The 17,524-nt window shown below is 41.1% G+C and overlaps 1 protein-coding gene across 1 annotated transcript in view; it reads left to right on the plus strand.

Moving 5' to 3' along the window:
* Positions 1–17,524, plus strand: part of SLC17A8 (solute carrier family 17 member 8) — a 33,790-nt gene that overhangs the window by 1,298 nt on the left and 14,968 nt on the right. The window contains exons 2-5 of the mRNA XM_068401429.1: positions 6,194–6,446; positions 8,457–8,575; positions 13,866–13,980; positions 14,941–15,028. Coding sequence (XP_068257530.1) covers positions 6,194–6,446; positions 8,457–8,575; positions 13,866–13,980; positions 14,941–15,028 — 575 coding nt within the window. The remainder of the gene's footprint in view (positions 1–6,193; positions 6,447–8,456; positions 8,576–13,865; positions 13,981–14,940; positions 15,029–17,524) is intronic.

Below are 17,524 nucleotides of genomic sequence, written 5' to 3' on the forward strand. Positions count from 1 at the left end.
TTGGTTTACTTTTACCATACTCTACAGTAATTCCAGGGATTAATTTTTTCTTTCAAAACATCAAGTTAAGTCATTTATTGATTCATAAATTCTCTTTGTTGTGGGCTCTGCTGGCCAATTTGACCAAATACATGTAGGGTTTGTATTTAGTGAGTATGTGATGTTTGCTATGTGGAAATGGTATGCAAACTTTAAATTATCCAGATTCCTCTTGTAGCTATGTATCAAGGATGTCATGCTGGTTCCTACACCGTTGATAGTACTGGCATCCAACTTCAGCAACATTGCTACTGAATCAAACCAAATCAAATTTGAGTTGAAATACAAGAAAGTTTGCTTGGAGTTAATTATTTTCTGTTTTAAACATATATATACCAGTGCCTTTCTTAGATGTACTAGCCAATGGAGGAAATAATCCAAACAGTAAAAGTTTCTTTACTATGTCTGCAGTCAGAACTGAGTAAGAATTGCTGCAAGTTGAGCAGTCTGTTAGGAAGTATGCAGTCATGTTTGAAGGTTTCTGCAAGGAATGAAACATACATGTTTCTAACTTGAACTTCATTCTCTACAGCTTAGCCTACAAACGAGAGCATACACTCCTATTTTTACATGATGGTATCTATGTATATGTACCAGCTGCAACCTCGACTTTGCTCTTCATCCAGTCCTATTGGCTTTAATATGGTGTAAATCAGCAAAGAATTTGGTGTCTTTTCTAGCATTTGATAGGTGATTAATTACATTAATGTGCATTCTTGATTAGGTCTCTGAGTGTGAGCTCACTGACTGCCGTGTGTGGATGTGGGATCAAAACTAGCAAAGTAGATAGAAAAATACTTTTTAGCTTTGGTAAATGGGACAAGTCTATGCCTTCCTACCACATTTCCTCCGTCTTGCAAACAACAGAGCAGATCCAGAAGCCAGTGTCTGGCAAGACCAGCTGCCGGATACCAGCTGCTCCATAGTGATTGTCCACACACAAGTTCAAGTGCTAAAGCACAAGCAGCATAAAGCAACTTACTGCCTCCTCACAGGTGTGTAGCAACCTCAAATTATTTTGTGGGTGCTGTAAAACTAGTCTGCCCACAAGAGGTTACTTTAGGGTAGCTGGATCCTGGAAGGGAGGCAAGGGGGACTGGAGAGGCGTCCTTTCTTTAGGCTGTTGCCAGCGGTTTCATTTGTGAGATCTTAGAAGATGTTTTAGAAAATGTTTTAGATGTTTTGTAAAAAATAATTTTTTATGCAAAATTGGGGTTGTTCTTGATTAGTTAAATGATCTTGATTCTTAAGATTAGTGGGGCAGAAAAAAAAAAAAAAAATTTAGAGGATTCAAGGCTTGGGTGAATGGATATCCGAGATAGAGCTCTGCAAGCCTTACAAGTTTCCCAGAAAAGAAAGCTTTTCCTGCAGAGCTTCTTGGCATGCACAAACACTTTGGGCCTTCTGTGAACTTAGTGTAGTCAAAGAAAAATTCATGAACTAAAGTAAAATCTCAGGCTCTGCCTACTCTGGGGATTTCAGGAGTCTTGGATCAGCTAATGCAACTGTGGGCTTACTGATGCAGTGGGAAGTGACTAAGTGGGTTTACAACTCAATAATATCACTGTTCATGTGAAAAGTCATATGGGCTATGTCATACAGCTGCTGTATGTAGTCCGGGCCCTGATAGGTGTAGCTCTGGCTGCTGCAGATGTCCTTTGATGAATCAGACAGCCTAAACTGCTGAAACCTGCAACCTGAAGCTGGACAATGCACCCTTGCATTGGACAGGGCTGCTTTGCCTGTGCCGGATCACAGCCTTAGTCCTCTCAAATTTTTGCTTTGCACACAAGTACAGAGAGCTTAGTGCACCGCAGCCCGCGCAGCACTGTGAACACAATGTGGGGTGCCCAGACTCAGCTGGTTTGTGAGTCGTATGAGGGCCCTTGTAAAAAGGTGTTAGTGCAAGGGCACAACACACATGTGCAGCGCTGTGCTGCAGCACCCATGGGGCGTCCCTGCGGTGCATTGAGGCTGTGCTGAGGAGAAACTGTGAGGCTGCCCTGCGGGCTGGGAGTGCAGCACCTGTGAGAAGCAGTCCTGTGGGGCGTACGTTTGAGACATGCCACGAGTTTTGTACAAATACCATGCAGAAACCTGCCATGGAGGTCCCATGCACTGAGCGACTTCAGAGGGTTTGCCTGTCTTTACTGGGATTTTGTACCAATGCATCAATTGCGGGATCTGGTGTGGACAATTATCACCTGGGCAAATCCCCAGAGAGTAAATGAGATCTCAGAAGATTGTATCTGCGTTTGGATAAATGATATTTTTCGATAGCCAGAGTGTAGGTTTCTGAAGTTATGTCAGGATCATAATTGTTGCATGTGATGACTGATGCTGGGTTTGTAGGTGTGAGGTTTGAACATTGTGTATGATTGTTCTGTAGCTGTCTGTGAAAGACTAATATCTGTTAAAAGCCATTCTAGAATGTGTTGTAACATGTGGCAAGTATTAACATTTGTCCATTATTGTAGAATTTATGTGGTTTTAATCAAAGGAAATGAAATGGTATTATTCTAGTCCACCTACCTTATCATTTGAAGAAATAAATAATTCCTATGCCAAAATCCCATAGATACAGATTGGTGAATGCATATCTGTTCTAGGGATTTTATTTATTATTGATAGGAATTTTTGAAATTTCATTCTTCCAAAATTCTGTATGTGCCAGAGTAAAGTCATTCAATAAAGAAGAGAAATTTTGCATACAGTTATTATGACATTTGGACACAGAACATGAATGCAGATATCTTCAAACAGCTTAGCTCTCCTCACTTGCCAAGTGTTGTATGTTTGCTGAAAAAAGGAAACAGATATAAGGACTGAACATTCCCCATGCAGCGAAATGCCCTCCTGCATTGGTCAGATAATGAGAGGCAAACGCTGGCTCTGAAGCAGTTTTCTTCTAAATCATTGGTGTACGACAAGTGAAAATCTTCAGTGGCACTACCAAAATATATGGATCAATTGGAAGATATATATCTCATCTTTTCATGGAGTTGCCATACCATCATTATATGCCTGTTCTATAAAACAAGGCTAAAAAGCTAGGTCAGACACTGGCTCTGTGAATGTCTACACTGCTGATGCTTCATCCCAGCTCCATTTTTGGACTGCTATTGCAAAATAGTTTTCTCCAAGACATATCTGCTACAGAGGGGTTAACGTTAAGTTTTGGGGGTATAAAAAAATGCTGTATGAATTTGAGGTCATGGATCAGTCCTCAACCTGCTTTTCATAGAATCATAGAATGTCCTGAGTTGGAAGGGACCCACAAGGATCATCAAGTCCAACTCCTGTCCCAGCATAGGACAACCCCAGAATTCACACCATGTGTTTGAGGGCATTGCTTTTATTAATGAGTAGTTGAATACAATAGCAAAACAATTAATTTCTCCGCAGAGGCAATGTTGGCCCATAGTGCTAGTCCTGGCTCACCGCTTTTAACAGTGAATTTGGTGCAGAAGGATATTTTCATGCCTATGTGAATTGACAGCCAGCCAAAAATGTCCAGATCAGAACAGATGTTTTGGCTTTGCATGATGTGTCTAATCTTTGCCAGCTGCCCAAAGTAATGCACCAATTAAAGTCTAATGTCTCTCATAAAAATAGAGAGCCTGGTAAAGGAATAAAAATTTGAGGAATTGTGCTTTGATTTAATTCAATCAGTATCTTAGATTATGTTAGAGGAAGACAATCAAATTACTTCTTTTGGTTTGTTAATAGCTCTTTTGAGATGACAACAGTTCTAAAAATAATTATTCAATTGTCTTTTAACTTCCTGAGGTCTTTATTTTTGATATTTTATTCCATTTACACTTACCTATATTAACACACAGAGCATGGAATTTATGGTGTCTTCTTTTCAAAGAGGCTGACTGCATTACTCCCTGCACTCTCATTTCACTAACAAATGCTGTTTCCCTGCCAGTGAATCATAAGATCTCAATCACCTTCAATAACACCACAGTAATATCACATTTCCTGTGTTACCTTGCCTTAATGCAAAGACTTCCCTCCAGACTGACAATGAGCTAATGACCTAACTTTGCAGTTAGCACTGCTTTGAGCAAGGGGTATTAGTTGATTGAAATAATCCCTGGAGTTCCCTTCTGGCCCAAACCACTCTGATTCTAGTGTTTCTTGGAAGCATGAGCTGATGGACTGTAACATGCTTTTTTTTCTTGTTGCTAAGAATAAGGCTGGAGTAATGGTTTGATGATATGATATAAAAAGGAATAACATAATAAAAGATGCATCAGTTAGCCTGTAGCTGTAAAGCCTGGAAATGCTGAGTTTTTTAAGTGAAATTTCATATTGGAAAGTGAAATTTCATATGGCACCACAGGAAGCCATACTTACCATCTATATTTGCAAAACCTTTAGTATAGAGTACTATCTATTAGATTACGGCTAGTGCATTAGATTTACAGCAACTGGAGAAAGCTCTGATTAAACCAACACTGTTCTTCCAAAAAAACCAACCAGCTACTGTGCAGGTCGGCCAGGTGTAGCCCCTATATGCTCTGGCAACATTTCTTTATAGCTGATTTTCATAGGAAAAAACGAAGTGCATTAGATTTGAAACACATTCAGTCAGATGTGTGAAAGAAGGAAATAAGTTACTCCTTATCAGAAAAGAGTGAATGAAATCATTTCATCATCTTATATGGCAAACTGGGCTTCCTTTAGATTAAGTAATTGTTCATATTTTCACAGTACTGAGTGTAACTCCATGGCAGACACGAGAGGAGCCGGATCCTGAGCTCACTGCTTCAGAGCGATGCCAAAACTGAAAGGCTTCATAATGTAACTGCCAATCGAGGCCTCCCTTTAGCAAACACTTAACCTTAAGCTCGTGGGCAGTATTCAGTGGGCTAGTCATGTATTCACAGCTAACGACGTGCTGAAGTGTTTCGGCATGTCAGAAAACCCATATTCTCCATTCAAAACAAGTGCATGGGAAGCTAATGTTAGGAAAGGAAGCATTTAACTCTGGTCCAGTGGTGCGTACTCAGTTATTTCTGACCTAACCTTTTCTACCAGGGACATTCCCTGGTCCTACAGCACGGGATGTTAATATCTTCAATCAGACTGGAAGATTAAATTAATTTTTAATTGCACTATCATGCAATTCCAGCTAACATGGAAGTGCCATTTTGAATCTCTCAACTGGGTTGCTTGTAGGAAAGAAAACACTGGATACACAAAGCTGGAGCAGCTGCATTCCCATGTTAGTTGGCAGCTGGTGAGCAACCTCTCACAGGCTGAAATGGCTGGGTACCATTTGCTCCTATCCTAAGTAAATGGGAGAGCCGACATCCCTGGCCCCTTCCCTCCCAGGTGCACTGCAGCTGACACACCAAATTTGATCCCAGGCAAAGCCCTTTCAGCCTCTGCTGCTGAGTGGTGGATCAACAGCCCAGAAAATCCCTGTCCTCCTTCAGATCTCATTTAATATTAAGTATTCTACACAAAGGGCAACACGTTCAACAATAGGAGTTGCGGGGGTTCACTTAGCAACGACCTAAGTCCTTGTGGTGAGAGGATGTTTCAGAGAAGATGGGACACGTGGTTTCAAAACCCTTCAGGCAGAGAAAGTCTGGGCCTGGCTCTTTTACATCTTAAATAGGTGCTTTTGACACCACAGGCACTTCTTTTCAGCATAGCCCTGATTTTTGTCTCAAAGGTGAAAATAAATTCACAGGGAGTTTTGGGCTAAGCAAAACCATGCTTTGTGCTGTATTTGCCCTTTTCTTGAAACCTGCTGCCAGCTCTGCTTAGTGGATCTAATTAGAAATTATTATTAATTTCTTCATATGTGTATTTTCCTAACAATCAGCAGAATTTATCACAACAGAGTTCAACACAGCTCTTATAATTATGCTCATGAATAGCCTGTGACCATTTTTCTAGCTAGCTGCCTGGCTTGGTGGCTTGGGTTTACAAACTTCAGAGGTTGTTCCTGAAAAAGTGCAGGCTATGCTAACCTTTCACAGCCTGCCCAGCACTAACCCATCACACCACCAAGAGACAAAGACCTCACAAGGAGATGACTTAGCAGCTGACTGGAACACCTAACTATCTACATTTAAGCAAATTTTACTGAGGCAGTAAGGCCATTTCATTTTCTCTTTCTTCACTTGTTCAGGAAAATCGATGGCACCAACGTAGAGGAGGATCACATTGAGCTGACAGAAGAGGGGCGGCCTGTGCAGGCAAGCACCCGCAAGCTGGCACCGTGTGACTGCTACTGCTGCGGGCTGCCCAAGCGCTACATCATCGCCATGATGAGCGGCCTGGGCTTCTGCATTTCCTTCGGAATTAGGTGCAACCTGGGTGTTGCCATCGTGGAAATGGTGAACAATAACACTGTTTATGTTAACGGAAAACCGGAGCTGCAGGTGAGAAAACATCTTCCTTTCACTATTCTGAGGAGACCCCATTGCAAAATCATCAGAGTGACACATATCAAAGTACTGTATATAAATAGATTGAAAATGGAGGTGGGGACACACATGAGTCTGGATTCACACAGACATGTAGGTGCTTAATTCCTATTTAGGTCTCTAAGTCACATTAAAAATCTGTAAGATCTGAGGATTTGCAATGTCATACAGGACGTAAGTAGCAGAAATGAGAAGTGAATTGGCTTGCATGTCTGTCAGGTCCCTGATCTTTCAGTTGTAGACATTTTTTTTTGTGATGGCAGGAGCTTTTACTATTTACTGTCTCTCACGGAAGCGTGCTCTGATACTGCTACAGAAGGAATGATTAATTGCTGTATGTAGTGCTGCACTCGCTCTGTTCAGACCAGTAAATGACTTTCAAGAGAAGAGGTAGGTTGAGGAAATTTGGACAAACTCATCTCATGAATCTCAAATTATTCTGTTTGGGCATGAGTACTTCCTGATACAGGAACTTTTTCCATGTCTCATGGTATTTCTGCCTTCAGAAATCAGCACTACCTAGAAACTAAGCTGGAAATCACTAGTAGAAAGTCAGGTATTCAGAACAGAAATGTAACTCAGCACAGGAAAGTGGGTCTCTTCTCAGAAGGTATACTGATTGAGAGGAATATCCTTTAGCCCTCTGTAAACACGCCTGGCTAATTAATGCCATATTTCTCCCTGCAGGTCAAATGATGAGCTATTTTTCAGCTTGCTTGTTTGGGGAAAAAAAAATCAGCCTACTGAGGAAAACTGGTTCTTTTTACACACAGAAAGTAATACAGAAAAAAAGAAATGTTAAGGTTTATCACTCTAGTTTTCATTTTTCTGTAGTATTTTTGTGACAGTTAGTTCAGAATCTAAAAGACATCTGTGCTGCTTCTTCGTATGATGCTTAGCCACCTTTCCTTACGCTGTGATTAGCATAAAAATGATCATGAAGCACAACAGTTTCTCTTTGCTCCAAAACAGCCCTTCTCAACTGTGAGTTCAAGGAGGAAAAGCTGACCCTGGCCTTACATCAGTGTGATTATACTGAGCCTGGCCCTGTCTGACCTCCCAGAATGGAGGGCAAGAGGGGCACCTTGGATCCACCTTTCTTTTCTTCACTTCCTCTATGTTTTGCCCTGGGCTTTGGCTATCCCTCCTCTGAACAAGGTATGGCAAACAAACAGGCTCATCAGAGAACAGGAATGTCCTTGTTCAGGAAGAGTCTTGAGAAGACTGAAATTGCTTGGTATCCAAGGATGAGGTGTATGATGAAAACATTTCTCTGGGCTGCAGATATTTTTGTCTAGGAACCATCTATGACCAGCCTGTGAGTGGCCTCCTGTATCCAAATCCAGCCTTCCAACGGGCATCACTTTTAACAGAAAATAAACTAGTCAGCTAGCTAGTGTTACCTAGTTTTATTTCCAGATTGCCTTGTCTGCAGATGTTACCCCCCCGCCAACACTCCACACTCCCCCTTTTCTGTTTTCACGCCACTTAATGCAGATGGTGGATGGTCAGAGCTTAGCCCTGACAAGGAGAACCATGGATAACACAGGACGAGCCTGACCAGGAAGCTGACCAACCCAAAGGACCTGAGCGACTTTGATAATCGTGGGGAAATGGATATGGCTATTGAAAGGCATCAGGTCCTTGTTATAACACCGAGCATGTTTCAGGAATAAGCAGCCCAGGGGGAAGCAGTGACAAGTGGCAAAGGTGAAGGTCCAGCATTAGCTGCCTAAAGGCTGAAACCTTTTCTATCTCCTATCCACCTGACTGAAAGCTAAGAGTAAAAGCAGTAATCTTACATGGGAATTTGACATCCTTTTGCCTTAACTGGGGGTATTCAAGCTCAGCAACACCAGCGTAAAGAGACTGCCTTAATTTGGAGGATGAGTGACTTCTGTGTGATTTCCAAATAGTGGTTATCTTACAATGAGTATGCGTATCTTTTTTCTGTTTCCTCTACAGAAAGCCCAGTTCAACTGGGATCCAGAGACAGTAGGACTCATTCATGGCTCTTTTTTCTGGGGTTACATTGTGACACAAATTCCAGGAGGGTTCATCTCAAACAAATTGGCTGCTAACAGGTAAGAAAACAATAATCAAAAGAATTAAACTTTACAGCCTGATGACTGTTTTACACTGTTTAAATGATGATTACCAACACAGTGAATTCATGTGTTTCAGAAATACACTCTGAAACTGAACATGCAGTATCTATGTCTATAACCAAAAATGGGACTAGATTTCCATTATGGGTCTACTGCTGATTCTCCCAGTTTAGCTTGTTCATCTCAAATATTTATGCATTTCTTGTTCTCTAGACAATAATGCTTTCTGGAGAGTGTTAGGAAAATCACAATGCTTTAGACAATGACTGTAGCATTTGTCTTTCAGAAGTTGCCTTAGTGCTTTTTAGCTGAACACCAAACAAAAATTTTCCAACAAAATTTGACTTTTCTCCTTTAAAAATTCCCTGTGAACTGAAGCTGGGCATATAGTCATTGCAGAACTGTTTATGTTGTGGAGACACAAATCCATCCTCATGCACATGGATAGCCTCACCATGGCTGGATACAGTACTGACATCTGTTGTTAGGATTGCCTAGAACTTCTAATACAGCTTCATGATTTCTGTTTGGTGAACTCTGAGCATCAATACAGATTTATTCTATGATGTTCGTTGTATTTGTGAGCTGATTTTTTTAAATTCAACTGCTTTTGAAAATGAAAGTAAGAGAAGTAGCTAATTTTGCCAAAACTAAATTTGGTTTTGGGCTTTACTTCAAAAAGTGTTCAGAACTTGGAATATGATCACGACAGAGAGGGGGAGATTTTCTGAAGACAGCTGGTTGTGAATGAGCTCATGAGACATGCATGTTAAGGGCATTTGGGATTTACAGATAAAAAAGATGATTGATACTCATTTCATTCCCTGCAAACAAGATGTGACTTATCTACAAACACTTTCAGAACTGGAAAAGGTCTTTAAGACTAGTTACATATTGTTTTGCCCCAAATCAAGTACTTTGCTCTCTGCATTCTGCAAAGAGCTATAGGGGTTACAAGACTGCCTGGCAGTTCTTCCCACACATATGCCCTTATGGAAATGACTCCAGGACAGAGTCATCCCATAGAATTGACCAGAAATTCAGTCCCAACTCCCCTCTGTCTGTAACCAAAAGTTACTCAGAGTTCAGTTTGCACTGCTGCTTCAACATTACTAGCATCCTCAATTATTCATTTCTCTACCACACAAAGGTGCCTAAGCAGAGTATTTTTCCATCTGCTGAACTAGCCATATAAGCTAAGCTTAATCATTTCCCCAGCCTTTCTAATCTTGCCACCTGCTTTTGCATCAGAAGGGTGCCAAAACACAGATGTGCACCCTGTTGGCTGAATAATTCAGCATATTATTAGTTTGGCTTTTGTTTCCCTAATTTTCTTGCAAACGGTAAAATCAACCATGTTTACACTGTAAGTCAATGTATTCTGTCAGCTGACTGCTTCCTTAGGTATGTGTTGTTCATATGCACAGAAAGCTCTAGTTCTGTCCCCATGAGACTTTCAGAGTCAGCCTAATACTGTAATACTACATAAAGTTATGGATTTGACTATCATAACTGGGCTTAGGAGTAGAATTTGCTGAGGAGCAACAATATCCCAAAGGCTGGGCTCAAAGAGAATTTCTGTTTGTATTAATAGGATTCACAGGTCTGGCTAACACTATATTTTTCCTTTATTCCTTGTTTACCCAACCAATTTCAACTTGGGTAGATTCAACAGTGGTGCTGAGCTTCTGTTTCAGAGGGGTTACTTGCTTGCTAAGACACAGGGCAGGAAACCAGGAGATCTGGGGCCCGTCTGTGAACCCACCCCACCTAGAAAGACAAATGTTTTCTTTTGCTCCAGCTGCACTCTGACAATGAGATGTATTATTCTATCCTATTATTAACATTATAGATTTAGGTACAGACTCTTTTGTCACCCATTTAAAACCTGTACAGCACTGTACAACCTTGAACATACATGGATGCCCCCACCCCAGGCACTTCTTCAATGCAAATAGTTATCTCTAATAATGAGGGATTCAAATGGATCTCAGAACAGCTGAAAATATTGAGCACTTTGTGGTTTTGCACCAAAACCATCTAACAGCGTGCAATTTGCTTTATACATTCGTCCAAATTTGTGTAGGTCTTCATTCCACCAAAAAGTTCATGAACCATTTAGTGACACTATCTCTTTAACTTGCTGCTTATCCTCAAACATGCAGCTAAATGTAATTTCATCATTGTTTGGTGCTGACAAGGATACGTGAAATGTGAGGCACTTCCTGATATCGGTTTTCAGTAACAGCACCCTGATGGGCAGAGGAGTCCGTCGCTGAAGAAGTCTGTTTTGATCCCAAAGTGGCAGCTGGCCAGGGATCACAGCAGCGAGGAGAGAAGAACACGTGAATGAATCGAACAGAAATGGGATATTTTTAGTCATGGTGGACAACAACGTTTTTGGGATAAATGGCAGTGAACTGCTGGAAAGATGCTGGCTCTTTGTGGAAACACTACTCGCCCTCTTAAATAGTAGCAGAAGAGTGACTGGTTCTAACTCAGTATAGATGATGAATTTACAACCTAGGCATATTAAAAGCTGGCACTAAATGAAGTAGCAGAGACTGGAAACTTAGTCTTCAGAGCTAGCTGTTTGGATAATTAAACATGTTCTCTTTCTTACAGCTTATTCTTCCATGTGCTTATTAATTTACATAATTTGCTGTAGTTCCCTGAGACTGCCAGTTGCGTTACCGTAACAGACCTGATATTTCTATTAGTGGCAAGGAAGCAAGGTGCAAAACTCTTTTTCTTCACTGATCATAATAGAGAGCTAAGTAATTCTTATTTCTCAGTTAAATGTTTACTTGGCTTTGAAAGTAGTCTCGACATAAATGTCAAGATATGATCATAGGCTTTGTATTTTAGTTCAGATTTTCAGACTGCTTGCTATATAAATCTGTTCCTTTGTCACTTTTCTCTGCCAGCCTACCCAGCCTCTTTGCTTTTGTGTCCATCTGTTGAGTGCTTTATTGTCATTCAGATTATGAGCTGTCCAGGCATGGACTGTTGTTTCTGTCAGTAGGTGTAGAGAATTTAGATAAAACAGTGTTGATCTCTGACTGTAGATTCTTCACGCTATAATACTACCATTAATCCTGCTGTGAATAATAAGACCAGATTCAAAAAATTAGGTGACGTATATTTCCTGTGAATAGCTTTTCAAAAAGAGATTGAAATATAAACAATTTAAATCCTTATTTAAAAAATAAAGGATGAAAAGAATGGCAACAAAGTTTTTAAAAGTTTATAAATATTTTGAAGTGGAGCATGATAAACAGCTATGCATAACAACATCTGTGTATGTCTTTGGCAGAAAAATCAAAAGGGGGATAAACACTACTGTTGTCCAAATCATATGATTTCTGATCAAATATCTGTCTAATACCATCCATATTGAGAAGGAAGCTTAATGTGTCTTTCTGAAATGCCACACACATAACAAGACAATTCAAAGCTTGTTAAATGTCACTGAATTTGCGTAGTTTGAAAAAGGAACATGAATTCTGGTCCACAAACAGCAGCATGCTGCTAGCTAACATCAGTGTAGCTAGGACTTGAGGGCCTTGAACAGAAGAGGCTGCTTTATTCTCAGGGTGTCACCTTGAGTCCTGGAGCAAGACAGGGCAGCTTTGGGCTGACCTTCCATGTCCTAAGTGCTGTGGTCCCCAGGTTCACCAACTGCTGCAACTTTCTGTCTATCTGCAGAATGAAAGATCTCCCACACAAAGGCAGTCCCGCAGGGAACCAGACATGTTTGCTTTGAATTGCAGACAACACAAAGAAGACAGTAAACTACTAAGGATTAGTATTAATCCATTCAATTTAGATGGTGCTTGGCAGTTGTGGAGAACTGCTACTGCCAGTTCTGATATTTTTCAGTGCTGTAACAGGATCTTAGAGGGGATCCTCATGTATATCAGCTTCCACAGATGCTGGAGTAATGAACTCTTGATATTCAGAGAGTGCATGACGTAGCTATTGAACACCATTCATTGCACAGAAAGGAAACAAACCTGAGGCTTCAGTCAGCCAGATGTGAAAATATATGAAATCTAATCAATGAAGTACAGGTCATTCCTACTAATGGTAGTAATTTCAATGATTGTTCCAGCTGGTTGTTCCCAGTCCCTTTCTTGGTTTCCAGTGGTGTTTTTCATGGTGCAGCAGCTTCAATTTTCAAATGAGCTCCCCAGATGTCCTTTCAGAAGCTGGGCACCCAGGGATGCTTTTCCCTTGCACAGCAGCACCAGTGCCTGGCAAACCTGCAGCCCATGCCGTACTGAAATGACTTCCTGGTAGCCCATCTGTCTTTCATGTCTGGTGTCACTGTTTATTATTGGCACAGGGCAATAAGTGTGCACCACTCTTCAGTTAAACATAGGAAAGCCCATGTCCATGCTGGGAAAAGCTCCCACAGACTGCAGTAAGTGAGGGAGACACGGCTTTGAGTGTTACCCCAGGGCCTCTGAGTGGCCTGGACTTTGATGGATGTTGCTTGGATCCATTACCACTACACAGAGGTTTCTGCTGCCTGTTTCTCTAATGGGTGCTAACACTGAGAAGCTGCAAATGATTTCCCAAAGGCCCTGGGCTGCAGGTGCATTTAGAGCCTCGACTGACTTGTGCCCAGCTGCAGCAAGTGCTCTTCCCAATCAGGGTAACAAAATGTTTATATCATGTTTTTCACAGAAGTTGTCTTGTAGAAATACCCCTTCTATGTCATAGTCACAAAGGACACTTGTAGCTGTTATTTAGAGAATGATGTTGGAAAGGAGTTGATCTTAAGCAGCTCTGTTATACATTATAGCAGCAGCAGCAAGTGGAACTAACCAGCACACTTCCATGTTCAGAGAGGCACCTAAGCAAGACTTTATCCGATTTAAGTTAAACCCTATTGATATAACAGAATTTAAGTACTTCCCAGGATAGGGAACTAGTACTTCGCAAGGATAGGCTTCTCTCAGGTCAGGACTCATATAAACACCTTAGCCTCCAGTACCAACACCCATATCTATTGCTTTGATACAAAGAAAAATCCAGCACCTTTGTTTGAGTATGTATAAAACTTCTGGTCTATTCAGAGAAGAAAATGTATTGACCATATGGGGATTTATCCCTTTTTGCCAATAAGGAGACTTTACAAGTATTTGGGTTGGTGAGATGGTAGTAGGTGAGATTGTCTCTGTGACTGTACCCAAGAACAGCATTACTTCTGAAAAGTAGACGATAATTATATTCCCTTTCATGTTACTTTTTTCCATAGGGTATTTGGAGCAGCTATCTTTCTAACATCGACACTGAACATGTTCATCCCTTCTGCAGCAAGAGTGCATTATGGCTGTGTGATGTTTGTAAGGATTCTGCAAGGTCTGGTGGAGGTAGGAGCACTCATCATTTTCGTCCTTTCATGTATCATTTGGTTTTGGAGATTTGGTTCTAAAAATTTGTAAGATCATTTGGTCAGGTTTTCTAATCAATCTACAGTTTTACTCAGTCATTTTTAGATGACAATTTTTAAATCATACCAATTCATATTTTTAAGTTTACTTAAAAGGAAATAAAAAGTTTAGGTTTCCAGTGCTGCACAGAATCACAGAAACACAGAATGTTAGGGATTGGAAGGGACCTCGAAAGATCATCTAGTCCAATCCCCCTGCCGGAGCAGGATTACGTAGACCATATCACACAGGAACGCGTCCAGGCGGGTTTTGAATGTCTCCAGAGAAGGAGACTCCACAACCTCTCTGGGCAGCCTGTTCCAGTGTTCGGTCACCCTCACCGTAAAGAAGTTTTTCCTCATATTTAAGTGGAACCTCCTGTGTTCCAGCTTGCAACCATTGCCCCTTGTCCTGTCAAGGGATGTCACTGAGAAGAGCCTGGCTCCATCCTCATGACACTTGCCCTTTACATATTTATAAACATTAATGAGGTCACTCCTCAGTCTCCTCTTCTCTAAGCTAAAGAGACCCAGCTCCCTCAGCCTCTCCTCATAAGGGAGATATTCCACCCCCTTAATCATCTTCGTGGCTCTGCGCTGGACTCTCTCTAGCAGTTAGAGCTATTTTAATTTCCATTCACTGAGTGTACTAACCAGTATTTAATGCCATTCACTGCATGTGCTAACCAGCATTTTTACCTCAGAACACATTAGCATTTAAGTGATTATCCAAATTAGTTTGACATCTTCATACCCCAACAACAGAGGCCTTTCAGGCTTAGCTAACCCTTCCTACATCTTCCATGGTGACAAACAGCTAGACAGGTTGAACAGTATCAGCAACTGCTTGAAGCAGGAATGCAGTGAAAGCAAATCATATGATGTGTGAAATGTCTGCCAGGGCGTCACCTACCCAGCCTGCCACGGGATGTGGAGTAAGTGGGCTCCTCCGCTGGAGAGAAGCAGGTTGGCCACCACATCGTTCTGTGGTAAGTTGATAGACTTATATGGTTTATGTAAGTACATATTCCTATTAGACATATTTTATTCATTTAATTATTTAAAATAGAAATGTAAACCCTCTGCCCTTTACTGTACCTGCCCACATACCCATTTGGCTTGTACTCTGAACTCAGGAATCTGAGAGTCTTTTTGTTTAGTATGTCGCCATTTCATCATTTAAAGCCAACCCTCAGAATGGCTCTCATAGTATATTAAATGGGTCTAGAGGTGCCACATGAGAGAAATCACACTTCATTTTTTTTTCTTCATTTGCTCCATCCTTAGGGATTCCATTTATTATACATATTGAATTGACCCTCCTAAACAAGCACACATTTAAAAAAAAATCTTAAAAGAACTTGAGTACTTTAGGCTGGCTGCTCAATATACTGCAGTGGAGGTGATGTAACTTCTTGCCGCTGACTGTTTTGCTTCACTCTATTTTGAATTATTATCAGGCAGTACTTTGCTCTCTTCTCTGTGTCCCTTTCCAATGCTGACAGCTGGCCTTTTGGAAGATGGCTTGTGGGAAATTTCAGAAGACTTTGGGGAGAGGAACCCCGTGGAAAGATGGGAGAAGTCAAACTCTCTCATTCCCTTTGGAATGTTTCTAGCTTCTGGCAAGAGCCTTAAACCTTGCTATGAAAAAGGAAGGAAAAATACTGAGGTTTTACACCTTGTTCTTCAAGGAAGATACCCTCTTTTTGCTTACAGCCACAATAATGAAAAGGAAAAAAAATTTAAAACGGCTTTCTACTTTTAATTCCATCCTCCAGGTAGCAGTTTTTGCCACAGGTCACTCTGTGCTACCATAGATTCTTGCCAGAAAAAAATACTGTGAGTGTCACACCTGCCTGGCCCTTTCCCAGGTCTCATTTGAGCTGTCCCCTCCTCATACATTCTCCTACCTAATGTCTTCATCTTTTGGTAACCCTGCAATCTTCAATTGCTAATTCCAGGGAAAACGGTGAATGTTAGTATCTCCTTACCAGCTCCAGGCTGGATTTGGGTAGATGGCTAAATGTAAGGAAGGTAAGACATAATCTGAATGTACTCCCTCTGCTTTTTCACCCTAAAAAGTCCAGATATGCAGAGTACAGGGCAGGAATTGTTCTGCTTAAATTTCAAATGCACTGTGTTGGCAGTGAAGGAAAAGGCATTGCTCATTATTTCACTCTGTCATTTCTCTCTAAGACACCCTCATCATCTGTATTTGGTGTGTCCCTTCCCATTTGTAACAGGGAAATTGGAATGGTGAGTGGATGTCTAATAATACTGGAGAAAAATCAGAAATAGTAGGACTTTGAAGAGTAAGCAGTTGGGAAAGGTGGAAGAGAAAACAATGAAAATAAATGCAGGTGGTGGGGCAAAGCCAGATGAAGATGAATGTCTGTGAGAGAGAATATTCAACAGAAAATTTAAAAGAGGAAAAAACAGTCTGTCCATCGGCAGTGGAACTGAAAGGCCAGGGAAAATACAGCACTAAAATACAGGAGAAAGGGTAAAAGGAGGAGTGAAATGAGAAAAAAAAAAAAGCAGCTTTTCATAGTATGGAAATTTTATTTTTCCTACAGATGACTCTAGGATTTAGTGATTATTTAGGTGTTTCCATTTTCTGTAGAAGAACAGACCAAAAGATAAGCCCCTGCCCCCTCAATGCTCTCTCCTTGAAATCCTAGCTCTGGGTAGAGAAAGATCCATCCTGCAGCCCAGCACACATTTTAGTTGCTACAGATCACCGATTCTTGCACTCAAAAGGTGCACAGGAACAGTGGAAAAATTAGGAAACCCCATGTTAACCAGGTTCCTGGTTTCTCTGACTGTATTCTTGCCTGGGGCTTTGCTATTGCTGGAGGAAAAATGAATTACACAGAGACAAGGGAGAAGGGTCACTGTGAACCATTGCAAGAAGTATTTGCTAATGAGTAGAGCATTAACAAATGCTCATTAACAAAGTATGTTATACTCTCAAAACGACAAGTATCTAATTTCCTAGAATAATTCAAAGCAACACTTCTCACATGTGAAACCACTGCCATGAGCTTGCACTGAACCCAGATGTCCCGAGTGCATGATTTCTCCCTAGGGTCTTCATGGAAATTCCTTTCCAAGCACTTAAATACTCATCTCTTTCTACAGGTCACTCGGAGATATATTTCACCAATATTATATATTTCCCAATCAGAAACCTTGGCACAGACCATTTTTTCATCCTTTTTTTCCCCTGTCAACTTTTGCCTATTTATTCCAGCTCTTTATTCATGCCGCTGATATGAACTAAACATGATTAAACAGACTCAGGGTTGGTCTGAACACCCCCTCTGCTAGCAGCAGTTGTGGGGTCATGGGGCTAGAGCCACAACAAGAGCCTCCCAGACACCAAGAAGGCTTCTGAAACTTGGGCCATTATTTTAGGTGGGATTCCCCACTTAAGTGCATACATTCAGCTTATGCCTGCATGATGGTTTGCCGTCAGTCTTGGA

This window comes from Nyctibius grandis, chromosome 5, assembly GCF_013368605.1.
Source record: "Nyctibius grandis isolate bNycGra1 chromosome 5, bNycGra1.pri, whole genome shotgun sequence".
Lineage (NCBI taxonomy): Eukaryota > Metazoa > Chordata > Aves > Nyctibiiformes > Nyctibiidae > Nyctibius > Nyctibius grandis.